At 38.9% G+C, this 27,173-nt stretch overlaps 1 protein-coding gene across 1 annotated transcript in view; it reads left to right on the forward strand.

Annotated features, from left to right (window-relative positions):
• HHAT (hedgehog acyltransferase) overlaps positions 1 to 27,173 on the forward strand; it is a 192,236-nt gene that overhangs the window by 82,054 nt on the left and 83,009 nt on the right. The window contains exon 3 of the mRNA XM_069074787.1: positions 13,524 to 13,591. Within this exon, the coding sequence (XP_068930888.1) occupies positions 13,524 to 13,591 (68 nt within the window). The remainder of the gene's footprint in view (positions 1 to 13,523; positions 13,592 to 27,173) is intronic.

Consider the following 27,173-nt stretch of genomic DNA (forward strand, 5'->3'; position numbering starts at 1 on the left):
AAACTCAATGCTGATTAGTGGGCATTTAATGAGGAGGTGGGCTAGAAACCCCAGTCCCTCCCAATCACCATATTGTTGAGGGGGGGGAGGTCAACTGAGAATGTTGCCTGCTCATGAGTTTTGAACTCCCTGTAGCAATTGGGTGCCCCAGCCAGGTTTTTTCTCCTGTGGTTTCTCCTTTGTAAACTGGGTCATCCTAAACTCTTAAGGAAGGGGATCACCCAGTGACAGAACACACCTAGACTGGACTCTGTTTACCCTAAACAGAAATTATGTTTCCCAATTGGGTGGAGTCCTGCCCAGATGTCTTCAGCAAGCTGGAAACCTTCTGACATTCTTTAGTAGAAGAGGGACTCCTCTGTAAGCTAGCTTTTTTTTTTTTTTTTTAGCAGAAAAGGGACTATTACAAATTATCATTAATAATAAAATAGTACAACATTAAAATTAATTTCTCTCAACTCACATAGTTCAATGGTTAGTGGAGTGATAGAGAGGGTTCTATTGTTATCACTGATGAGAGATTACTACAGAAATGTTAGCAGATTTATGCCATTTCCTATTTATTTGTTGTCCTTCTGGTTTCATCTATAATTTCTTGTCCTCCCAGTTTCATGTCCTTGGAGTGATCTGGTTTAGCGGGTGTTAAACCACTTTGGTTTTTGTTGTTGTTCAGTCATTCTTAGTCATATCTGACTCTTGATAAGGTTTTTGTTGTTTTTTTTTTTTTGTCAAAGATACTGGAATAGGTTGCCATTTCCTTTTCCAGCTCATTTTATGGATGAGGAAATTGAAGAAAAGAGACTTGCCCAGGCTCATACAGCTAGTAAATGTCTGAGGCCAGAGTTGAACTTGGGTGTTCCTAACTCCAGGCTCAGCACTTTATCCACTGTGCCACCTAGCTGCTCCCAAACCAAGTAGCTACTTTGTGCTATTTTATGAGGTGAGATTGCTTGCAATCTGCTCTCATATTCTTGTGTAGTATTTTGCTAGTGAGAGTATTTTCTAAAACAGTGCAGCCCTGGGTTGCCATGTCATTCTGTTTGGCAATGGAATTAAATATTTCTGTCTAGATGATGGTAGAATCTCTGTCTTTGTGCATTTCTTATTTTTTTAGAGTTGGTGGCTTATATATGCTGCTGCAATATAACAGGGCCTTCTTATCTTTATCCTTTATTTTCATTTGAAATTTATTTTGAACTTTCTTTTAACCACACAGGATAGACAGCTACTCCCCAAATGGCAGTAAACTATTGCTTCCTGTCTATGAATATAGCCAATTTCAATTTTTATGATGGTACCCACAGCTTGCCTAGGAATCTTGACTTTCTTATTGAAGAAAGTACCATGCAGAAGCCTCATACCTGGATTTTCTGGTTTTCTATCTCCATCCTTTGAAACAATCTTTTGCAACAAGTTGACATTCTTTGTAATAGTTGACAAGTATTTATTAAGCACCTGTTAATTCTGTTCAGTTCTGGGTATAAAAAGAAAGGCAAAAGACAATTCTTGCCTTCAAGTAGTTATTGGTCTTCTTGCTAGTGAGATTACCAGGTGCCCAATTAAATTATTATTTCTTGTTGCTTGGGTCCTTGCCTGATTCTTTATTGGTTTCTACAAGGAGAGCTCAGTCTTCTGTTCAGCTAAAGCTTCTTTAAAATGCCTTCTTACTTCATGTATAACAAGAATGTCAAAACCAATGTGGTTCATTTTCTCAAGTAGAGATCATTGATTGATCATTGAAAAGTTATTCTATGTTAAGGCTCTGCAGATTCATTCTTTGTGAGAATCCATTCCATTGTAACTTAATTGATGTGTCTTCAGGAGTTGCCTAAGGCTCTGAGAAGTGATTTTCTTACGGACTTAACTGAGTGTCAGAGATAGTACAGGGTTTCCTGACTTCAAATCATTGATTTCTGTTCAGTCTATCCCAATATTCAAGGGTTCTGTTTCTTGTATAAGATGTACTACTTTTTCTTCCAAGATGTTTTTTCTCCTCTTAATTCATTCCTCAATAGCTTTTATTTCATTTTTAATCTCTTGCTTTATTTATGTAAGCATACATGTAATCTTTGTGAAAAATTCCTTTTTCCTTTAAGTTTCTGATTGCAAGTTTTTACAGATATAGATGTAGATATATCTATATTAGACATACAGTATTTCTTGATGCTGGTTGGTGTTTTGGTTGATTCATCTTTTCCAGCTTTATGCCTTTGGTTTTATTTTTGGGTGCAGTGGTCAGCCTTGCTTTATCTCTCCCTGGGTCCCCTGGGTTCCTGTGCTGACCTTCACCTCCTGGGGTTAGGCTCCTTTCCCCCAGATCTTTGAAGTTTATAGTTTTTGATCTTTAAGCCCTTCTCTTGAAACTTGGGGAAAGAATGTTTGCAATCTTAGGGCACCTGGGCCTATGCCATCCTGTTGGACACGGTGAAACCTTGCCTATAGGCATCCTGTCTTTTCTAGCAGACTGCCTCTTCTCTCATCCCCACTCTTTCATTTATCTTCAGTCTTTCCCTGTCTACTGGCTTCTTCTCAACTGTCTACAAATATGCCTGGCTCTCCGTCATCTTCAGAAAACCCCCTCACCTGAATCTGTCCTTGCTACCGATCATCTCATACCTCTTTTTCCTTTTGTAGTTAAACTTGAAAATGCTATCTGCAGTTGATGTTTCCACTTCCTTTCCTTTCACTCTTTTATTACATATTTGCAGTTTGACTTCCAGCTTCATTATGCAACCAAAATTTCTCTGTCCAAAGTCATCAATAATCTCTTAATTGTCAAACCTAATAACCTTTTGAGGTACCTGGGGGGTTCAGTGGATAGAGCACTGGGCCTGGATTCAGAAAGACTTGAGTTCATATTTTTTCTCCAATACTTACTAGCTATGTAAAGTTGTAACCTCTAATAAAGCTATGTAACCTCTGATTGCTATGGTTTCCACATCTGCAAAATATGGATAATAGTAGCATCTGCCTTCCAGAGTTGTTATGGGGATTAAATGAAATGTTTGTAAAATGCTTAGCATATAGTGCCTGGCACATAGTAGGCACTTCACAAATTCATCCTTGCTTCCTCCTTCTCTCCCTTCCCTCCTTTTCTCCCTTCCCTTCTTCCCTCCTTCCCTCCTTCCCTCCCTCCTTTCCTTCCTTCCTTCCTTCCTTCCTTCCTTCCTTCCTTCCTTCCTTCCTTCCTTCCTTCCTTCCTTCCTTCCTTCCTTCCTTCCTTCCTTCCTTCCTTTTTTCTTTCCATTGTGTTTATTGCTATCAGCTCCTGTTCCCCATGGCTTTGATGTCCCCAACCTGGCCTATCTATCTGTTTTATCCTTGGTCTGGGGAGAACCTGTGGCTTTGGGGCCACATGTAGCCCTCTAGATCCTTTAGTTCAGCCCTTTGACTGAATCCAAACTGCACAGAACAAATCCCCTTAACAAAAGGATTTGTCTGTAAAACTTGGACTCAATTAAAAGGCTACACCCAAGGACCTAGAAGGCCCCATGTGGCCTCCAGGCTGCAGGTTCCTCACCCCTCTGCTTGGGGCTTTCTCAGGGGAGCTCTCTGCCTCTGATTCCTCTTGGATAGTCACCTTTGGGGCTACAGGTTTCCCATTGCTAGTTCTGCTGAAGCTCTCTTTGCTTGAGGGCTCCCCATTCCCATTGCCTATGGGCTTCTGGCTGAATTTTTGTTCGGCCTGGGATTTAAGATGTCCCTAATTACAGTTTCTCACTGAATTTCTTGATCATTATTTGTTCTGGTTTGAACTTCCACATGTTGCTAGAGTATTTTTATCGAAGCTGGGTGGTCTGCCTCCTAATGAGGCAGGTTTTTTTGGCTGGCAGAACCTCCATGATTGTGTTATTTAAAAAAATAGCTTACCTTTATGTAGCACTTTATGTTTAATAGAACCTTTTTTCTCATAGCAACCCTTTGAGTTCAGTAATTCAAGTATCTTTCACAAAAGAGTGACTTGCTTTGAGTTATATAAATAGTGTTCGAGTCTACATTTGAACTCAAATCTTCCAGCCCCAAGACTAATGCTTTTACCATTCTGATAAGGCAGATTTTGTGGCCTCTGGTTTACTCTTAGGTCTCTGTAAAGAGAAAAATATTAAGCTTTTATAATCTAGACATTCAGAGACTTAGGAAATAAACCTCATGCTATATAACTCTGTTGCTATGGAAATAACTGTCCCCTGCAATGTTCTTTCATCTAAAAAGTCTAGTTTTTTACCTTCCTCGTTAGAATGTATACTCTAGTGCTTAGCAAATGACTGGTACATAGAAATTAATAAATGCTTATTGAATGTAAAAAAAGAAGCATCAAAAACTCTTTTTTCAAAAAAATGTAGGGAAAAACCCTCTCTTCTAACCAATACATAAAAAAGTTAAGTTGGCTAGACTTGTGCCATCATTAAATAGAGTAGAAGGTTCCTGACAGGGGTTGACTGTTTAATAAATCAGCTAGCAAATATTTATGGAACACTGTTCTTTATGGGGCGTTGCTGACTTGCAGAGGATTAGGTCCAGACATATCCTGGAGACTACTTCTTGCTGGATCTTGAGTTAGAAGTCAGGGCTCCCTGAGTTGGAAAGAATTAGGCCTTCCCGTTTTCCCCTTAGGATGTGTTTGGATTCCTTGCTGTGCCTTTAAGAATTAGGAATACATTGAACATTTTTCATATGAAGTGTGTAGTTTGTGTGTATGCTTTTTTAAAAAAGTATTTAATAAATCAACACAGTTTCAAAGTTTGTTTCAACCTAGTGACAAGGTTCTGCTTGTGTATACCTCTGAACTGTCTCAGTTTCTCTTTTGTGCATTCTTCATTCTTCTCCTGACTCCACTTCTTCCTCTTGGAACTTCTTTCTTCACCATGGTCCTGTGGAGTTACCTTCTTATTCCCCCTTCCCCGCCCCAGATTTTTAACTTCTTTTTATGTGTTGCCTTCCTCATTAGAATGTACACTGTAGTGCTTAGCACAGTGACTGGTACATAGAAATTAACAAATGCTTGTTGACTGCCAAAAAAAAAAAGCATCAGTAACTTTTTTCAAAAAATTTAGGGAAAAACCCTCTCCTAACAAATACATGTTTAATATTTTGATAGTTGTATTTTAATAAAACAATATAATTTTTATAATTATGTTTTAGTGTAACTGTTTCTTTTGTATTCCTATGTGTGTTTTTTTTAATGCATTTAGGAAGGAAAAGGGGGGGGGGACATTTATCAGGCTCTTACTATGTGTCAGACACTCTGCTAAGCATTTTACAATGATATCATTTGGCCCTCACTACAATCCTGGGATCTAGGTGCTATTATCTCATCCGTATTTTACATCTCAAAAAACTGAGAATTTATCTGGTTTGCCTGAGGTCATATAGCTAGTTAGAGTCTAAAGCAGGATTTGAACTCTCCTTGACTCTAGTCCTAATGCTTTATCCACTATGCCTCCTTGCTGCCTCAAGGCATTAAAACATGATTCTGAAAAGGAATCCATAGATTTCACCAGGTTGTCAAACATGACATAAAAAGTTTATTAAAAAAAAAAATAGAAAGTGTCACTCCTTGGACTTGGGAATATGCTAGTAAATGTTTAACAACCGGCTTGCAGGAAAACCTCATGACGCACTTTTGAGTTTAATATGCTTTATTAACATTTTCTCCATCACTTCTTTAAGGCTAGACGATCAACAAAACAATAAATTAAGCCCTGATTTGTAGCTTTTGCCAACTTCCAAACTGGAAATTTGATAATTGGTTTTTATTAGCTGGTTCAGCAGCTTCAGCACACCGCAAGCTTGCACTGGATGATCTCTACTTCTCTCCCTCTAAATCCTGTCTGTGATCTTGTGGCAAAACTGATAAACTCTGGGAAGAGAAGTTCCTTGAGGGCAAAGACTTTTGTTTTCACAAAATATTTTATTGTGGTTTTGTTTTTAGATAAGGGTTTTCTATAGTTGGTCCCCTGCTGTGACCAAGTACCTCTTTTTGAAGGCTTGTAGCCCAGGTATCTGGGATTCACAATTTGATATATTGATAGTCCCATCCTTGAGAAAGAAGCTGGTTCAAGAGTATAGGTACCTCCCTGTGGAAGTGTCTTCTGACCCCCACCTCCTACCTTCCTTGGAAGAATAAGGGCTTTACTCCAGTAAATGAAAGAGTGTGCCCTGCGGTAGTCTTACCAGAGCCAGTTTAGCTTGGTGCTAACCTTTGCTCCTGGAGAGAAACAATGATGGGAGCAATCCAAACATAAATTCTGCTTAGCTTTGGAATGCCCCTTTACTCTTGGTTCAGTATGGGTGTGTCTCATGCTCTAGAGATTTATAAAGCCTCAAACAAAGAAGCCAGCTGACTCAGGTGCTGGAATGAAGTTGAACTTTATCATCTTAACAGCCTCTTTCCATCACCTGGTCTAACTCTAGTGCAATGCTAGGTATTCATTCATTCATTCATTGTGGAGAAGGGTTTCACCTTCCTCGTCACCACCATCAGTAGCTTCTGACCAACTGCTACCAACAGGCATTTGGGCACAAGAGCCTTGGGAATGGCAGCACCACCCAGATCATTGGTCTTGATTCCAGAACAACCCTCACAACCACGATCCAGGGAAGCCACTCCTGTGAAGGGGGGGAGCAAATCCCATTAATAGCCAACTAACTGCTACCCCTTAGGCAAGGCAAACCATTCTAGCTGAAGCAACAGGGTATCTTGAGGGAGAGAGAAGAGGCAGTATGTGCCAGGTAGTTAAGACCACCATCACCGCCACTGCCTCCACCACCACCACTTTGATCACCTTTTTCCTTCAGACCCTGATGGAGTCAACATAGTACTCAGAGCCTGGGAACCTTGAGAATAGCAAGACTTTCAGTCCAGACGATGCAGTCATCATGCTGGGAAGTAATCCCTGTGGGGATGCAGTCTGGGAACAGATCCTGCAGATCCTACAGCCATGGCCACACAAAACCCAGAAAAGAAAATTCTGTCCTTGGCATTGTCAAGGTTTTAGCAGTAAAATGCCATTTAAAAAGTTAATCATCATCTGTTTTGCCACTGAACCCTGAGAACCATAGGGCCTTTTCGACTGACTGTGGCTGAAATCTTCCATATGGGTTGTCTCCCTAATTAGAAAGTGAGCTCTTTGAGAGGAGAAACTATCTCAATTTTCTATTTATATCCTGAACACTTAGCACAGTTCTTTGTACATAGTAAATACTTAATAACTGCTCTTTTCATTTATTCAAGAAATATTTATTGAGTAGCTAGAGGTATAATGCACTATGAAAAGTATAGTAAGTCAACAGGCATTTATTAAACACTCAATGTGTGCCAGGTGAGCCCTGGGAATACAAAGAAAGGCAGAGATATGGTCTCTGCTATCAAGGAGCTCTCATTCTAATGGGGAGCTGATGTCCAAAGAGCTATGTACATATGCGCTCTATACTATGTAAATGGAAGGTTATCTCAGAGGGAAGGGACTAGAAACAGGAAAGGGAAGGGATTGTGGGGATGGTGGGAAAGGTCTTCTGCAAAAGGTGGTATCTGAGTTGAGTCTTGAAGGAAGCTAGAGAAGCCAGGAGTCAGAGCTGAGGAGGGAGTGCACTCCACACTTGTGGGACAGCCAGTGAGAATTCACAGAACTGGTAGAGGGAATATTGAATGTGAGGAACATGAAATTAATCAATCTCAGGTTCTTCCTTAAGGAGAGATTGCGTTCTTATAGGAGACACAATACATATTTAAAATAATTTACACCAGACACTGTGTAATAAGGGAGAAATAAATCTAGTACTATGAGTTGAGAGGAGAGAGAGATCATTTCCCACTGGAATGATTAGGAGAGGCTTCACAGAGAAATTGACATTTGGGATGGGCCTTAAAGATAAAATCTCAGCAGGATGAGATAGGCATAATTAAGGTTGTTTCAGGTGAAGAGGATGATACAAATAATGGTGGGCAAGTCTAAGGTATGTTGGAGAACTGGGAAATTTTCCAGGTTGGCTGGGTAATTGGGTTGGGTATAGTGGAAGATAAAAGTTGACAAGTAGGTTAGGTACCAGATTGTAGAGGTTCTTAAGTGCTAGGTTTAGATGTTATTTAAGAAGCAATTTGTTATCCAGTCAATTCAGTCCTGTCTGACTCTTCCTGACCCCATTTGGTGTTTTCTTGGCAAAGATACTGGAATGGTTTGCCATTCCCTTCTCTAGCTCATTTTACATATGAGGAAACTGAAGCAAATGGGGTTAATTTAAGTGACTTGCCAAGGATCACACAGCTAGTAAGTGTCTAAGGTCACATTTGAACTCAGGTCTTCTTAAGTCCAGGCCCAGTGCTGCTCTGTCCATTGTACTACCTAGCTTCCCTGAATCAAGAAGCAATAGGGAACCTGAAAAGGCATTTGATGAAGAAAATGCCATGATGCTTTATTAAGGTTAGTCAGGTGATCATGTTTTGGAGGAAGGACATACTGGAGACCATCACAGAGGAAAGACCTGAATTTGGAGTCTGTTTCTTTTACTTACTATCTGTATGATCTTGTATATACTGTGAACCTCAGTTTCCTGATCTGTAAAATAAGATTAGACCAAGATGACTTTAAGGTCTTATCCTTAATTCTGTGATCCAGTCTCACATTACTTGCTTCAGTGATGCCAATCATGCCTGGGAACTGAGCTGCCTTCCATCTCTGAATGACTGTTTGTTGTCCATATGTTTTTTCCAGATTACAGGAAGCAAATTAAATAGTTGAATATTTTAGTGTAAAAGCTCCATGGGTGTCATTTTGTACTGGGGGGTAATGATAAAGAGAACGATGCATTGTTTGAGTGTCAAGTTTTATGCCTCATGTCAGTAAGAGCCTGGAAGCCAGATTTGTCTTAGTTTTGCATGTATGAGCATTTGTGGGTTAAGCTTTACTACCTTCTGCTCCCTGTTGCAAGCTTGCCTTGGGAGGCCTGTCAGAGTACAAGTCTATGGGCATCTTTCAGAGATCATGTAGCCCAGCATATCCCTATATAAGAATCCTCTCTACAACTTACCTAAAGAGTGGTCATCCTGACTTTGCCTAAAGTCCTGTAGTGAGAAGGCTCCCATCTACTGCCTTCTGAGGCAGGTTCATTCCAACTTTGGATAGCTCTAATTGTTAGGAAATTCTTCCTTATATCAAGTGTAATTTTGCCTCTTTGAAATTTCTACTCTCATTGTCCTCCTTCTACCTTCTGGGGCCAAGCAAAACAATTTAATCCCTCTTTCACATCACCACCCCACAAACACTTGAAGAGAGTGGAATGGCACCCTTTCCCCTTTTCTTTAGATTAATTGTTCCTATATGCCCCAATTGATTCTTGTATGGTAAATTTAGTTTGTGGCAAATGTATGAATAGGAAGCACTTTCCTCACCATTTGGCATCTGATTTTCTTTAAACAATTTAAATAATTTTTGAAATAAATCACAGGCTACACCTTAGAAATGAAAGAACTCTCACACACAAGGATTAGGTATCCTAGTTAGACTTGTTACATATAACTAATGCCCCAGGGGCTGGAAATGCAGAATGCTACACAGGCCTTTCTGGCAGTGTACATCTTGCTTTGGTTTGATCAGATTGTGGGAAGCAATAACTGACTAACTGGTTTCCCAGATTACTTATATATATCTCTAGGAAAAAAAATCCTGCCTTTCACATGTCAGTAATATTTCAGTCATTTTCTATGCATTCCTTGGATTCTAGGCCAGAAATTGTTGTTGGGGAACAGTATTTTCTGTTGCCTTCCTTCTCAGATCTGTGCTTTGAGATCTTTGAACATGATACTCAGAGAAGAAGGGAGAAAAAAGACGAGCAGAGTCTGACTCACCTCTATTGCTAATTTTTCAAATTTATTATGGACTGTGTAGAGATGGGGGCCTGCTCTCACGGCTGAGGTCTGTGAAACATTTTTTGAGAGCTCAGAGGCACATTTTTCATAGAAATGACCATTATTGATATAACTAAAGCTCCCTGGGATTTGTAGATATGAATGTAATAGCTCTCTGGAATTTGGGGTCCTGTTCCCTGTAGGTAGGAGGAGTGGTCTGGGCCCTTAGGAGATTTATTTCATTTCCTAGATCATGTAATTGTGATAGAAACAGCCAGATGGGATTTGGATTGGCCTAGAAAAGAGACAAAAAAAGGAAGAGGAGGAAAGGGAAGAGGAAGAGAAGAGGGGAAGGAAGAGGAGAAAAAAAAAACAAAACACTGGGCTCTAGTCTTTTGGTTTGCCTTACCTGAATAGGGGCAGCATGTGCAAAAATGGCAGAAAAGCAGCCGGGAGCAGAGTCAAGGCCCTGGAGGACAGTGGGAGACGCTGGAGTGGTACAGACAGCTCTGATCCATAGTGGCTGCTTACCTGTGAGAATTAACTTACCTTCCTCATCTTGATTTTTGATAGAGGGAGGTGTGGGACTGCTGTGAGGGTGGGGCAGTGTGTTCAGAGAGACAAAAACAGAGATCTTTCTTGTTGAGAGGGGGACCTGGAGAACTCACTTTGTTCTCCTTAGATACACCTAAATGTTAACACAAAGTTAATGAACAACAACAACAATGAAGGTGCTATTATGTTTGTTTGTGGATTTAATTTCTGACTTAACTCTCAATTACCCAGAGCCAGTTTCTAGAATCAAAATTAGACCTGGGGTCTGTTAATAGATATCAAGAGGGTCTGTGAACTTGGATTGGAAAAAAACAAACAGAAATGTATGTCTTTATTTTCACTAACCTCTAACTGAAATTTAGTATTTCCTTCTGTTATGAGAGTAGGTACTGAATCATAGTGTGACCTGTGACTTTGTCATCAATAGATATCACAGATATTTTTATATCACATTATAGTTGGAAATTGATTAGAAGTCCAACACCAAATGAGTCTTTTCTTCTTAAAGACCACCCCACAGTTTAATATTCTTATTCATGTTAATCAATAGTAGTCTTCAAAATGCTGTCTTTAAAAAAATACTTTAACTTGACTATATTTTCTTTTTTTTTTTCCTTTTTGGAGGGGAGAAGGCAGGGCAATTGGGGTTAAGTGAATTGCCCAAGGTCACACAGCTAGTAAGTGTTAAATGTGTAAGGCCGGATTGTAACTCAGGTCCTCCTGATTCTAGGGCTGGTGCTCTATTCACTGCACTACCTAGCTGCCCAATTGACCGTATTTTAATATGTTGTTTTATTATTTAATGTTAATAAAACACATGTTGCTATGTCAAAAATTAATTTTTAAGTATTTTGATAATTGTATTTCAATATAATTGGTTTATTTTGTGACATCATGTTTTTTATAGTATACATTTAAGCACATTATTCTGGGGAGGAGCCCATAGACTTTACAAGACTGACCAAGGGGTCTATGACGCACACATAAAAAAACTTAATAACTCTTTGCTCCAAAGCATATTCTTTCTACAACAACAACAACAGCATACTTTAAAGTTTACAAAGTAGTTTACAAATACTATCTCATTTGATCCTCACAACAACCCAGGGAGGTAGGTGTTATTATGACCCTATTTTACAAATGAGGAAACTGAGGTAGGCAGTGTTTTCTCTCCCCCCTGGGTCCCCTCCCCCAGCCTCCCAGGCCAGACTCACACAGCTGCTAAAGCAGAGCCTGGATCTGAATTTTCCTGATTATAGCTCCTGCACTCTGTCTGCTATACCACCTAGCTGTATTCTTGTGGGTGCTTTCACATGCACTCAAAGCTTTTGTTCAGCACTCCCTATATTGGGGCATCTTACTGACCCAGCAGATAAGTTCAGGGTGCTAGAATGGTTCATGGGGGCATATGATATCACCTTGATGCCCTTCACTATCCTGCCTCCATCTTGGGAATGCCCTCCATATTACTGATGACCTTCCTAAAATGTGATTGATCCTAGTACTTCAGAATCTCGTAAGTATCAAGGCCTCTTCAGTTTTTAAGGATGAAGGTTGAAGAGGGATCCCAATGGAAGTTGATTAAATCATTAAGACTGAAAATGTACTTGTCTACCAGACTCTTTGGTATCTGGATCAGTCAGATTCCAGCAAAGTGAAAGGAATATCTTTTCCATACCACAGTAAGTGCTGAAGTACTATAGAAATGGAAATTATTATTATTACCAGTCATCTGACAAATATTTGACTGCTCCAAACTCCTGACACTAGGATAATATGCCTTTTGCTAAATGGGAATCTTAGGAGCCATGAAAAATGAATATTTCTCTTATGTATTTATTCTTTTAAAATATATTTTTATTTTATTAAATATTTCCCAATTACATTTTAAAAGATTAACATTCATTAAAAAAAATTTTGAGTTCTAAATTCTCTCCCTCTCTTCTACTCCTCCCCCACTCCTTTGAGAAGGCAAGCGATTTGATATCTATTAGACATGTGAAATCATGCAAAACTCATTTCCGTATTAGAAAACACATGCAATCCCCACCCCCAAGAAAAATAAAGTGAAAAAAAAAGCTTCAGTCTGCATTCAGAGTTCATTAGTTCTCTCTTTGGAGGTAGATATTATTTTTACATCACGGGTCCTTTGGAATTGTCTTGCATCATTGTCTTGATCAGAGTGGCTAAGTCTTTAACAATTGATCTTTACAATATTCCTCTTACTGTGTGCAATGTTCTCTTGGGTTCTCATTTCACTTTGAATCAGTTCATATAAATCTTTGCAGGTTTTTCTGAAACCATCCTGCTCATCTTTTCTTACAGCACAATAGAATTCCACCACAGTCATATACCACAGCTTGTTCAGTCATTCCCCAATTGATGGGCATTCCTTCAATTTAGGTCTGATCCTTAATTCTATGACCCAGTCTCAAATTATGTGCTAGAATGATGCCGTCACTCCTAGAAACTGACCTACCTTTCATCTCTGAATAGCTGTATTTGTGTTTCATACTTTTACCCAAATTAGGGGAAACTAATTAGTTGAGTATTTTAGTTTAAAAGCCTCTTCCCCTCCCCTTTTAAAAAATCTCTTTGGGATACAGACCTAGTAGTGGTATTACTGAGTCAAAGGGTATGCACAGTTTTATAGCCCTTGTACGTATTCTTTATCTGCTTATATATGTACAAATTCACTTTTGTTTCTATCCCTAGTGCCTGGTACAATGCCTGTCACATTGTAGATATTTAACAAATGACTGTTCATTGATGTGGCCTGATCACAGCAGAGTTCAGTGGGACTGTTCTCTCCCTTGCCCTGGATACTGTGCTTCTGTTGTGAATGTTGTATTAAGATTGCGGTAGCCTTTTGGCTTGTCTCGTGTTGAGCTTGGAGTCCACAAAAACTCCTGGAACTCTTTCAGGTGAACTTTTGTCTAGTTAAACCTTCCCTATATTGTGCCACTTAAGTTACTTTTTGGACCCAGATAAGAATTTATGCTTATGTATGCATGCATGTGCACATATACATCCAATATAGAACAGGTTCTGCTTGCCCAAGGCAAGCTGAGCCAGCCCCCCTTTAGCCAGAGCTCTGATTAATGGATGCTCTTCTTTTTGCCAGCACATGAAAAGGAACTGGACCAAGAATTTGAACTGGAGACAGATGCCTTATTTGGAGGATTAAAGAAGGTAAGAGCTATATGGATGACTGTAAGTCTCTTTGTATTCCTGGTTTGAATATTTCTCATCTCCTTTGTTTCCCATGTTATTATTGGTGTATTGTTTGGCACCTAGAATGAGAGTCAAGTCAACAAGCATTTATTAAGCATCCAGTATATACCAGACACTGTGCTAAGTACAGAGGATATAAAGTAAGACAAACCTAAACTAAACTATCCTTACTCTCAAGGAGCTCACTGTTTAATGGGGGAGACAACACATAACTATGTACAGGATGATATACAGGATGCAGATATACACAGGATAAATTGGAAATAACCCCAGAAAGAAGGCACTAAGAATTGGCTTCCTCTAGAAGGTGAGATCTTAGCTGTGACTTGAAGGAAGCCAGGGAAGCCAGGAGGCTGAGCTGAAGAGAGAGAGTTCCAGGAATGGAGGGACAGCCAGAGAAAATAGCTGGAGTTGGAATATGGAGTGTCCTGTGTGAGGAACAGTGAGGACAGAGATATTGGATTGCAGAATACATAGAGGGGAATAAGGTGCAAGAAGACCGGAAAGGTAGAGTGAGAGAGAGAGAGAAGCTCCTTTAGTATATTTTCAGTATTCTTTGTCAGCCCACCTTTTTTTACCTTTGGGTACCATGTCTATGGTTTGTCTTTAGTCTCCTGATCTTTTACTACACAATGATCCCAACTGGTTCTCCCCCCCTCGCCCCCTACCCCCCCACTATTAGTGAATCTCTATCTATTGTAAAATACATACAGTTCTGTTGAAATTTCTCATTCCTGCTTCATTATGTGGAGGTAACCCATTACCCTTCAAGTGTTAGTAACTTCTAAATTCTTATGAATCTACAAGTCTGGAAAAGTGTCAGATATGAGGCCAGCAGTGGATTATATGTCTGGACTTCACACATTGGAAACATCCTCAACCCTTTGACCTCTCCCTTTGGTTAGCTGGTTCTTCTTAGAAACTCTGTTCTAAGAATGAAGCCTAGGGCCAGGCCTGTGTCTTCATTCCTCTCCAGGCTGTAGTTTTGATTCTCCCAGAATTTCTTGACTCTCTCTCTACAATGTTGTTCTCCTTTCCTCCTCCCACCTCATTTTTCAGTTCCCTTTTTATGAGTTCCCATTAGAATGTAAGTTCCAAGGACTATTTTTCTTTCTGCTTCTATGTGTATTCCCAGCATTTAACACAGTGTCTGGCATATAGTACACATAATAAATGCTTCTTGGTGTAAGCACTCACCATATGACAAAAACTTTAGGGAAAGTTAGAAAGCAGTTTGGCAGAAACTAGGCATAGACCAACATCTCACACCATATACCAAGATAAGGTCAAAATGGATAAATGATCTAGACATAAAGGGTAATATCATAAGTAATTTAAAGGAGCATGGAAAAATATACCTCTCAGATCTATGAATCTGGACCAAAAAAAGAAATAGAGAGGATCATGGGAAGTAAAATGAGTAATTTCAATTACATGAAATTAGAAAGCTTTCATACAAACAAAACACAGCCAAAATTAGAAGGGAAACAGGAAACTGTGAAAAAAATTTTTACATCAAGTTTCCCTGATTAACACCTTATTTCCCAGATATATAGGAAACCAAGCCAAGTTTATAAAAATAAGCACCATCCCCAGTTGATAAATACTCAAAGGATATGAACAGGCAGTTTTCAGAAGAAGAAATCAGAGCTGTCAGTAGTCATAGGAAAAATGCTCTGCATTGCTATTGATTAGAGAAATAGAAATTAAGACAACTCTGAGATATCACCTCACACCAATTAGATTGGCAAGATAGAGAAAGAAAATGAACAAATGGGAACTGCACTCAAAGGGTTATAAAACTGCACATACCTGTTGACCCAGCAATACCACTACATAGGTCTATATCTCAAAGAGATTAAAGGAAAGGGAAAATAGACCTATTGGTACAAAGATATCTACAGCAGCTCTTTGTGGTAGAAAAAAATTGGAAATTGAGATGATGCCCATAAATTATGGAATGGCTGAACAGATTGTTCCCAGGACTTGCAAGTGGTAAACCCTGAGGTTAGCTGGGTTGGGAGGAAGCCTTGACCCCAGCCACAGCAATCATCTCCTGGACAGTGTGGGGAGTCTGGTGTCTGAGCAGGGGAAGACTGAGGAAACCTCTTCTGATAAGGGACGCCAGGCCTAGCTGTACTGCTGAGATGCCGAAGCAGCATGTGCCTGGTTAGTGCCGAAGCAGTGGTATGAGAACTTTGCTGGCTGTGGACACATAGAGGAGGGTGGAGTTCTTGATTTTTGGTTCCAGGCCACAGGGGAGAACTGAAGGCAGATCTGAGGCCAGAGGTATCCTTCCCCATCTTCCAGACCTAGAGGTGATTACAACAAGTTGCTATAATTTTTTTTTAAGAGCAGGCAAAGGAAAAAGAACCCAAAGATAGAAAATTATTATGGGCATAGAGAAAATCTGAGTTTATCTTCAGTGGAGGATACTGAAGCAAAAGAAGCCTCTCCTACCCCAGAGCACCTGCTCAAATATCAAATGGTCACCCACCCAAAAAGAATTCATAGAACTTAAAAAAAGACATTAAAAATCAAATGAGAACGATTGAGGAAAAAATAAAAAAAAGAATAATCCAAAAAACCTCCAAGAACATTATGAAAAGAAAGTTAACTAGCTGGAAAAGGAGATCAAGAATCTTAATAAAGAAAACAACTTGAAAATTAGAATTGGGCAAGGGGAAGCCAGCGAAGTTAGAAGAGGCCAAGAAATAATAAAATAAAATATAAAGAATGAAAAAAGTAGAGGAGAATGTAAAACATCCCATAAGAAAAACAACTGATTTGGAGAACAGATCAAAAAGAGAAAATGTAAGAATAATCAAACTCCCTGAAAGCTACAATTAAAAAAATTAATTTTGATACAATAATACAAGAAATAATTAAAGAAAATTGTCTTGAAGTATTAGAACAAGATGGGAAAGTAGAAATAAAAAAAATGCATCAGTCACCCCCTGAAAGAGATCCTATGAGGAAAACCTACTGGAATATCACAGCTAAATTCTGAAACCTCAAGCTCAAGGACAAAATATCATGAGAAACAAGAAAACAAAAACAGTTCAAATATGGCAGAGCCACAATAGACTCACACATGACCTAGCAGTGGCTACATTAAAAGACTGCAGGTCTTGTAACACTATATATTGAAGAGCAAAAGAACTGGGGTTGCTGCCCAAAATATTATACCCAGCAAAGTTAAGTATAATCCTGAATGAAAAAAAATTGGCATTCAAGGAATTGCCAGACTTTCAGAATTTTATGGCAAAAAACCCTGAATTCAATAGAGCATTTGACATAAGATCCAAGAGAAATATAAGGTAAACATCAAAGACTAATTTCAAGGGATTCAATAAGGACAGACTGTTTACTTTTTATGAAGGAAAATGTAACTATGTCTAAGATTATAATCAGTAATTGAATAGTTTAAAAGAAAGATTGAGGTCTACTTGAATATATGTGGTTCTAAAAAGTAGTACCATCTAGGAAAAGGGAAAAAAAAGCAGTTATCTTATACAAATAAGGTGTGAGAGGAAGAGCTGACACAGAGGAATTAGATAGGGAAGAAGGCTGGTAGTTCTAGAACCCTTATCATCAGGAATGGGTTAAAGAGGGAACAATACAGATATATCTAGAAGAGTATAAAAGTCCTCTAAATTTAGAAAGAAATAAACGGCCAAGGGGATTTTCAGAGGGAACCCCACTGGGTGAGGGACTATGATAAGGGGGTTATATAAAAGGGTGCTTAGGTCCATGGGAATGGGAAGATGAGGAAGGGGAGGAGTAGGTTAAGTACTAGAATGGTGAGGTAGCAGGTCATAGATGAATAGAGGAATAGGAAATAAGACATGCTCATAAACATAAAATAAAGATCAGGAGTAGAATTTACTGGAGAAAAAAAACAAGAGTAGTAATTATGCTCTCAGAAAAAGTTAAAGCTAAAATAGATTTAATTAAAAGAGGAAAAAAGGAAAATTACACTATATGTCTGCCATATGAATCAAAACTGTTTTAGACTATTTAAGATAACCAGACAGTGTAAGGTTGGAATACTGCTGTGGTGTAGGAAATGATGAGTTGGTGGACTTATAAAAAATATGGGAAGATTTGGACTTGGGAAGGAAGATGTTATGTATCCTCAGAGAAATAGAGGTTGTTGTTTATTGTTTTTCATTCTCGAAGACTAAAATGACATTACTATGCTAGGGTCAAGTTTCGATGTATCCAGTTGTGACTGATTGGACCAATACAAGCTCAGGATGCTCCACCACAGGTTGGGCACAAACAGTCCGTGTGAACATTTGGGGTGGATTTTCTAAATCTGTGCATCCTGTGTTTCCTTAGAGATGTTTCAATTCTGCTTTGCTCATAGAGCATAGAGCACAGCACCTTCTCTGATATGGACATTGGGAGCTGTAGTCAGAATACTACACACGGGCAGCCATAGGGTCCTTTCTCACTGGAAGCAGCAGTGGAATTTGGCAGCCCCCTGGGTGTCTGAACAGCCTTTTAAGGATCGCACCGCTCACCTCCTAGTTTAAGGAAGGGATTAGAAAAGGTGCCTGGAAAATTGTCTCTTTACTCAATCCTGGCCTGATTATTGTGGCAGGTAGGAGAGAATTCCACTCTGCAGTTGAAACAGAAAAAAATGTACAAAAATGTCTGCAAAGACAATTCTACTCATCATCGTCACATAGAATGTGCGCACAATTATGGACAATACAAAATCCACTAGATCTGAAAGATGAACAGCTCTTGTTGCAAGAGAGCTCAGCGGGTATCATATCCAAATAGCAGCCCTGAGAAAAACAGGACAAACAGATATAGTATGATCTTACACAGATACATATGGATGTATATGTCTATGTATGAGTACGATTATTAGATATCTAAATATATGTATGTGTATGCAACTATATGTATTTATACATGTTTGTGTGTATATGTATATATATATATGCTTATGTATGTGTGTATACACACATATATCCACACTTAAATGTAGCCTTTTTTTGGTGGGGGCAGGGGAAGGAGGAAAAAAAGAACAAAGTGAAAAAAAAACAGAAAACAAAAGAAAACTTACAAGGAAGCAAAGAAGAGGTGGACAGTTCTCAACACAATGTGCGGTTTTTATTATATAGACTTTCTTGAAATCTAAATTTATTGCTGTATATTTTGAATCCTCTCTTACATTCTGCCATACATATAACAGTGCTTTTTTCTTTTGTATTTAAGTTTAATATATATAATGTTTCTTTTTATATAATAATATAATGTCTTTTTCTCTTCTTATTTTGTATTTAAGTTTAAAATAAATTTTTAAAAAATGTTTTCTCCTTCCAGGGAGAGAACTGATAAACCTTGAATGCAGATTAAAGCATTCTTAAAAAATTTTTTTTTATTAAATCTCTCCTTTTCTTCTTTTCTTGTGTGTATGTTTTCTTTTGTACCATGGGCTAATATGGAAATGTTTTGCATGACTTCATATGTATAATCTATATGATGTTTGCTTGCTTTATCAAGAGGTAGGGAAGAAGTGGGAGGAGGGGAGAGAATTTGAAATTCAGAATTTTTTTAAAAGTTAATTTTTTTATATGTAACTGGGAAATATTTAGCAAAATAAAAAAAATATATTTAAAACAAATACTTCTTGACTTGTATGAGGACCAGCCCAAGTGTTGCTTATTCAAGCATTGTCACTATTTAATAAATAATTTTTGATATAGTCTGAGCAGGGCAAAGTTCAGTGGGACTGCCCTTTCTCCTGTTCTAGATGCTTTGCTTCTGTTGGGAATATACTCTTTACAAATCTATCTGTAGATTTTTTTTTGATCACAGTAACTTTTATTTTGGAAAAAAAAACCTGTTAATATGTGGAGTTGTTTCAGTTTCTCTTGGTGATGGAAATATCTGCCCTGGTAAAGTATCTTTTTAAAATGCTAAAGAAGAATGTTCTGGCATTTCCAACTTTTGAGGACTAAAAAATCCTACTTATAATTATAGCAAATTTAGCTCACTTTCCATTTTTGGGAAAGAGGTTGAGTTTGATCTTGTTATGATTTGCTTTTTCAGGAGTAACACTTTGGTATCTTTTTGTGGGTTGAAGATGAGCCTGTGCTCTTAAAGGATATGCCAGGGAACAGAACTTCAGATAGGTCTGTGAGGAAAGGCACGGAAGAAGCCTGTTGAACAAAACACACATCTGTTGTCTGAGGTTATTCTAATTAAGTGCAGAGAGGCTTATCATTATGTAGCCTGAAGGCTATTGACATCTACTGTGTATATCACAGAGGTGTTGTGTTTATTCTGTGTTGGTGGAGGGACTACTTATGTTGGAGAAATAGATCTTTGAAATGTTACTATACGTATTATTTCCCTAATTCAGAAGCAGTAGTCTATCCCTTTCTCTGATTTACTCAAGTCTCTCATTTCATACCAAATTATTATGTAGAATCACAAGGTTATAGGACTATAGAGTGTCAACTAATCAATCAACAGCCATTTATTAAACACCTTCTGTGGTACCCATCATACAAATTCAAAGAATGAAACTGTCCTTAGCCAGGAATATATTCTCTGGTGGGGGGTGGGGGAAGAAACAATCCAATGCACGTGTAAATAGGTATAGAAGTGGGATTTAAACTCGGGTTCTTTGATTTCTGAGCAGGGGATCTTTTTATTGTATTGTAATGAAGCAAAGTCCAGGTTTACATGGAGTTTTGAGAGCATTTCTGACCTGTAGGATTTCTCATTAAGGCATATGTGACTGTATTCCATGAATGTATTCATGGAAAGTTGAGAGTAGATTTAAATTCTGTGAATGCATTTTAAGTTCTGTCTGCTTAAAGAAGCCTTGCTTTGAATCTTTCTATAAAACAAAGAAACTATTTGTAATATGATTAATCACCCTGTAATTTAACTATTTTTGCTACTTTGTAATTTTCCTGTGTATTTCTTTAAAGTGGGACACTCTTGTGCCACTTATTTGGTTCTTTTCTGGGCATTTAAAAATGAATGAATTAATGAAAAAACCCATTTAATGCGTGTTTGCTATGTGCTAATGTTTGCTCGGCACTATGCTAAGTACTGGGGATGCAAATACAAAAGCAAGACAGTCTCTGCTCTTAAGAATCTCATATTCAAATGGAAGAGACAACATATGTAAGAGGTTTCAACTGTAAGTCATCTAGAAAGATCCCATGGCCATTAGGATTCAGTGGCAAAACAGATGCTAATTTATTTATTTATTTTTTTGAGCAATCTGGGTTAAGTAACTTGCTCAGGGTTACACGGCCAGTTATTTCTAGGTGTGGTGCTAAGTGTCGGAGCCCGGATTCGATCCCCAGGTCATCCTGACACTGGAACCGTTGCTCTTACTCACTGAGCCACCTGGCCACCCCTGGTAATTTATTTTTAATGTCATTTCTACTGCTAAAACTCTACCTGTTTCTGATGTTGGACCATTTGACAATGCCAAGGACTTTGATGGTGAGGACTTTCTTTTCCAAGTCTTCAGTAACTCTGAGTGCTAAGAAGGCAGAGTCTTCAAGCACTAGGAAAAACAATTGCTAGGTTGCATCTCAACAGAGGTTGCTTGAAGGGATAATGGCAGTGGAACTCAACTGGAAACTGGATTATGAGACTGTTAGTATGGGATTTATAGCTATACCTGGGGCTGTTGGGTTTTATGACAATTGGTTGCAATTAGTCAGCAGTTGGTGGAGGCAGTGGCAAGGAACATGGGTCTCCTTCTCCCCAGTGATTGCTTCCCTTTGATGGCTTATGGACCTAGACTGGAAGCAGGACCAATGGTGCTTTTATTCCAATGCTCTTCAATTCAGGTTCCTGGGCTGTCTCCAGTGGGGTCTAGTGTCAGGTGTAGGTTTCACTTGCCTGGTATGTACTGTCTTCCTTTCTTCTTCTCTTTCTAACAAACAGCAATTATGAAACAAAACCCCCAGGTACTCTGGCTTAAAGTATTTGCCTTAGCAACACAAGTTTGAGTGTGCATTTATTTTTATTCAACAGAAAAAAGTAGTGTTATAACTCAGAAATGTTACAGAAAATTTCATCACATTTCCCAGTGGAAGAGACAAACAACCCCCTTTTTAGGCTGGCTAGATTATGAGACTTTCATCTGAAAGGAAACAATTTTGATCATCTTGTGACAAGCTGGATTTAGGAGAGGAGAAGGTCAGGACCCAACAAGTTTTGGAAACCACCACTGATTTCATTTTTCAAGTTAACAGGCTTGGGCATTACTTTGTCCTGTTGGCTCAGGACAGAGGAATGTGCCTCCTGACTTACTGCCAATTCTCAGCTCTCACTATTACTCCTCATCAAAGAACCTGTCCAAAATGGGTTGACTTAATAATTCAAGCCTGCAGAATCAGTTCCTTAGGTAGAAGGTCCTAAAACTCATATCACTGGTGCTTTGTGTCTTTATGGAAAAATAAGTATGGTTCATGGATCCCAGACAATTGCTTCGTTATACTTTGGAGAAGTTTATTCATTCATTCATTAACTCATCCATCCATCCATTCACCAAGTAGTCTTTGAGAGTGTTTATGATAACAGCATTGTGTTATGTGCTGTGTGTGTTCAAAGAGATATAGGCAGAGTTCCATAGACACCTTAAAAAGTTGTTAGAATAGTTAAATATCAGCATAAGACAACAATACAAGCAATGTCCCAAGTCAGTCTGTAATTGTCAACATATAGAAGATAAGTACTCTTTGAGTGCAGAAGAGGGAGAGTTATATAACCATGTTCTAGACTAGTCAGGAAGGTTCAAAACAGACAACATAGACTGAACCTTGAAAAATGGGTAGGGATCATTCCAGAGCAGAAAAAGATGAGCAAAAGTACAAAGACTGGCACACAGAAGGGGCATTCTGGGAACAATGAGGCAAGATCATTCTGGCTAAAGTAGGATTTTTGTAGGGCAGAGGTAGATTGGGGCCAAAAATCTTCTTCCCTGCTCCCTGGCAAATGTTCTTGCTTTTTGGGAACATGATTTTGAGAGAATCTGTCACAATCTAGGAAAGGTTCCCTTTCTTTGAGCTTGGTGGTTTTGGGGGGCTAAGGATAGCTATTCTTGCCAAGAAAGCTGTGTGTGGCAGGGGAATTTGAGTAGCTGGGAGAGATATCAGAATGCTGTTTGGACTTCATATGGCCTGGATTCCACATCCAGTTTATTCATTTTTTCCAACATCTGCCCTTTTTTTAAGACTGTGTGAGGGCAAACACTGTGTACCCCAGGCTTCTGGCAGCATCTAGGAGCTGTGGTGTTTTCTGGAAGCTGTGTTATGTTAAGGGGGGGGGTTGGGGGAGATATGTGAGGACGCATAGTGTCTGGAATGGTGTGAGCCAGATGCCTTTTCTGATTCATGTCATCAACTGCTTTCGTGCCTGGCATTTTCCCTTCTCTCTCTACTGAAGCCACAGGGGAGAAGCTCTCCTCTTGGTGGAAAATTTTAGATACATACATCTTGATTTATGGAATAAATGTATGAATTTTTAAAGGGTTGTGGTTATCCTACCTGTCATTGTTGGAAAAGTTGCCTCTGAGCTGAATTTTTCTATATAGAAGCCTGTTCTCCTGCTTGTATTAGAGGTCATCAGATCATGGCTAGAATGCAAAGGTACCTCAGAAGTCATCTAGTACAACCCCTCCCCCCATTTGACAGATGAGAAACTGAGGTCCAGAGAAACTGATTGAATTCTCCAAGGTCATACAGGAAACAAATGGCAAAGTTAGAATTTGAACTTAGGTCCTCTCTGCTGCAAAAATTTTATTCTAATTTTTTGATTCACCTTCAGTGATCTTTAGTGACACTAACACTGGAGTTTTTGTGTTTCTCCAATCTTCCTGTTTCAAGACCTGATCAGATTTAAAACTGGAAGGACACTTTTGAGGTCATTTGGTCTTATCCTCAAATTTTACAGATGAGGAAACCAAGGGTCAAAAAGGGTAAATGACTTGAGAGTTCCTTTCCACTGTGTAACACTGCATCCCTAGGAGGCAAGAATGAATGGAGTATAAACAAACATTTTAATGCATGTGGAGGGTGCTATTTAAAGACCTCTTTAAAGCTTATTGTAAGCTACAGAATTGAGTAATAAAATAATCAACTCCTAATTTATCCCTTTTTAAGCCTAAATTTTCCTCTAGTAGTTTTTTTTTTAACTTGAGGCATACCTATACAGAGCAGACTTTCTAGTAATAGAATTGGAGCTGGTCTTTCTTTTCTTTTTTTTAAACATAATTTTATCTATTTCATTAAATATTTCCCAGTTATATGTAAAATTTTTTTAAAGTTCCAAATTGTCTTCCTCCCACTTTCCTCCCCTTGAGAAGGCAAGCAATATGATATTGATTAGACATGTGAAGTTATACAAAACATATTTCCATATTAGCCATGTTGCAAAAGAACACACATACACACAAAAAAATAAAGTTAGAAAAAAAAGATATGCATTGATCTGTACTCAGAATATATCATTTCTCTTTCTGGAGGTGGGTATCATTTTTCATTATGAGTCCTTTGGAATTGTCTTGGGTCATTCATTCATTGTATTGATCAGAGTAGCTAAGTCTTTCGGAGTTTAGCTGCCTTACAATATTTCTGTTACTGTGTACAATGTTCTCTTGGGTTTGCCCACTTCACTTTGCATGAGTTTATATAAGTCTTCCTAGGTTTTTTTGGGAACCATCCTGTTCATCATTTCTTATAGCACAGAAGCATTCCATTGTAATCATATACTTGTTCAACCATTCCCCAATTTGTGGGCATTCCCTTCAGTTTCCAGTTCTTTCCGACCACAAGAAAAGTTGCTACAAATATTTTTTGTACAAATAGGTCTATTTTCCTTTTTCTTTGCTCTCTTTGGGATATAGACCTACTAATGTTATTGGCTAGGTCAAAGGGTATATACAGTTTTATAGCCCTTTGGGTATAATTTCAAATTGTTCTTCAGAATGGTAGACTGATTCACAACTCCACCGGCTGTGCATTAGTGTCCCAATTTTTCCACATCCATTCCAGCATTTTGTCATTTTCATTTTCTGTCATTTTTGCCAGTCTGAAAGGGGTGAGGTGATATCTCAGAATTGTTTTAATTAGAGCTGGCCTTTCTAGACTTCAGAGAATGAAGGCATTCCCTTATGATTCAGTTGGATAAAGGCATTTCTTTGAATGAAAAGCACACTTAAAAAAAAAAAAAGCTGTTGAAATTTAGCCTGCTAAGGTTATTTGAATAGGCCCCTTTATGGAATCTTCCCTAGTTCATCCCCTTACAAATATAGAAAACTCAAGTTTTCTTGAAAACAAGTTTTACTTCTTGTTAGTTGACAGATTTTTTTGTTCCATTACTGAGACAAAATGATTGGATGCGTTCTCTGCTCTAGGCTTGTCGTTGGTTGTCTTTTGTTCTTGAAGAGGGCCATGGCATCAGGAAGGTGATGCCATGACTTGAAAAGTAATTGGATTTAAGTGAGGGAGGGCTATGCAAAGTCACCAGCCTCACTTTCTTCTCTGGAGCCATTTGGGTTCAGTGACCAGATATAAGTCAGGACCATTGGAGATGGCCCTCACAGGCAAGAAGATGCAAAGAGCAAAGGCAGAAAGATGTATGCTCTGGGAAAGGTTCAAAGTGTTTGGAGCAGATGCAATAACTGTAAACACTTTAAGGATGTGAAGTGCTCTCTCCTCAACAGACCTGTGGGGTAGACAGCCCTGGTATTATTGACTATTATCATTTTAAAGATGAGGAAACTGATGTTCAAAGGGGTTAAGTTACATCAGGCTTCTAGGATTCTAGTGTCTCCACAGGGTCCAAGTAACCTTTGTGGGGGGGGGGGGAGCAAGTTAAGGCAGTAATGAGAGCTTCATATTAGAGTGCCAAGTCCTCAATTTGGTTTTTTTCTTTGAAGATAAGAAGAACGGGTGGTATTTTTATATTTTTTTATTTTTTGAGGTCCCAGCAGAACTACCCTCAGATAAAAGGCATGGCTTGTGGGTAGCCTACCTCCATGAGAATTACTAAATAAACTTTATTCATGCCTTGTGGATCAAGTCCAAGATCCTCACCCTAACTTCAAAGCCCTTCCCTAGGGTGCCCTGGACTACCTCTGATTCTTCAGCCCACTCCATGTCCTCGCCCACCTTTTCTGTTCCTCTAAGGCACAATTGCTCCAAATCACTTGTCCTGTATCCACTTGTCCCATTCTCGCCTTTGAACCCTTTCCAAAACAGCACTGATTTACCTGACACCTTCTTTTCAGTTGCCAAGGGGTATCTCTGTTGTTGAAACCTTACTTCCTCTATGAAGCTTCCTAAGATTGATGGCTTCCTTTGTCCGGTCCTGTCCAGGCTAGACTTGGGGACCCCTTATAAAAATACTCTTTTCCATCACTAAATAGAGATATCTTGGAGCAACCTCAAGGAAGAGAATAGTCATCATTTGCATTTCAATGCAAATAAGTGAATGTGTATCTTAAGTATCTCAGGTAAGGAAGAAAGGAAGGAAACAAGCATACTCTGTGTCAGGCACTATGCTAAGGACTTTACAGATATTGTCTCTTTTAATCCCCATAACCTTGGGAGGTAGGTAGTATTATTATCCCTATTTTACAGTTGAGGAAACTGTAGAGGTAAATAGAGGTAAAATAACTTATCTAGGGTCACACAGCTAGAACGTGTCTGACGCTGGATCTGAACTCCTGTCTTCCTGACTCCAGGCTCTGTGGTCTCTTCAATTTAGTTAAACTAAGAATCACAGATACTAGAACTTGACTTGGAATCAGAAGACTTGAGTTTGATTTTGGTTCTGCCACTTAACAATGACCTTAGGCAAATCACTCCTCCTCTCTGTGCCTCAGTTTCCTCATCTGTAAAATAAGATAGTTTAGATGGTATCTATCTAAGGCCCCTTCCTAGTCTAATCCTATCTCTCATTTTAGAGATGAAGAAACCGTGTCTCAGAGAGGAGGAAGTGACTTGCTTGAGATCACAGAGCTTGCCCTTCTCTGTCTTTTGGACAAATTCATTCCTTTTCCTAGGTCTTCTTCCTCCATGCCTGGGATGGCCTCCCTCCTCACTCCAGCTTGGAACCTTTAGCTCCCTTGAATGCTCAGCTCAAGAACCACTTCTTTTGGAAGTATTGCTTTATCTCACTTATGTGTAACAGTTTTACAAGTCAGTTTTACTAAACTTTCCACTTGATCACACAGCAACAGAATATTCTGGCATTCAAAGTCCTTCATAAACTTTGCTCCTTCTTCCCTCTCCAGTCTTCTTACACATTACTCCCCAACATGTGGTTAGTAGACCTTTTTTTTTGTTTATTTTTTTTGGGAGGGCAGGCCAATTGGGGTTAAGTGACTTGCCCAAGGTCACACAGCTACTAAGTGTGTCAAGTGTCTGAGACCGGATTTGAACTTAGGTCCTCCTGACTCCAGGGCCTGTGCTCTATTCTAGCCATCCCAGTAGACCTTTCTTAATCCCCCCATTATTAATTCTTCCCCTTTCTCCAAGGC

This window comes from Petaurus breviceps, unplaced genomic scaffold (assembly GCF_028583685.1).
Source record: "Petaurus breviceps papuanus isolate PSGF00001 unplaced genomic scaffold, PetGlider_PUasm1.0 90895, whole genome shotgun sequence".
Classification (NCBI taxonomy): Eukaryota; Metazoa; Chordata; class Mammalia; order Diprotodontia; family Petauridae; genus Petaurus; species Petaurus breviceps.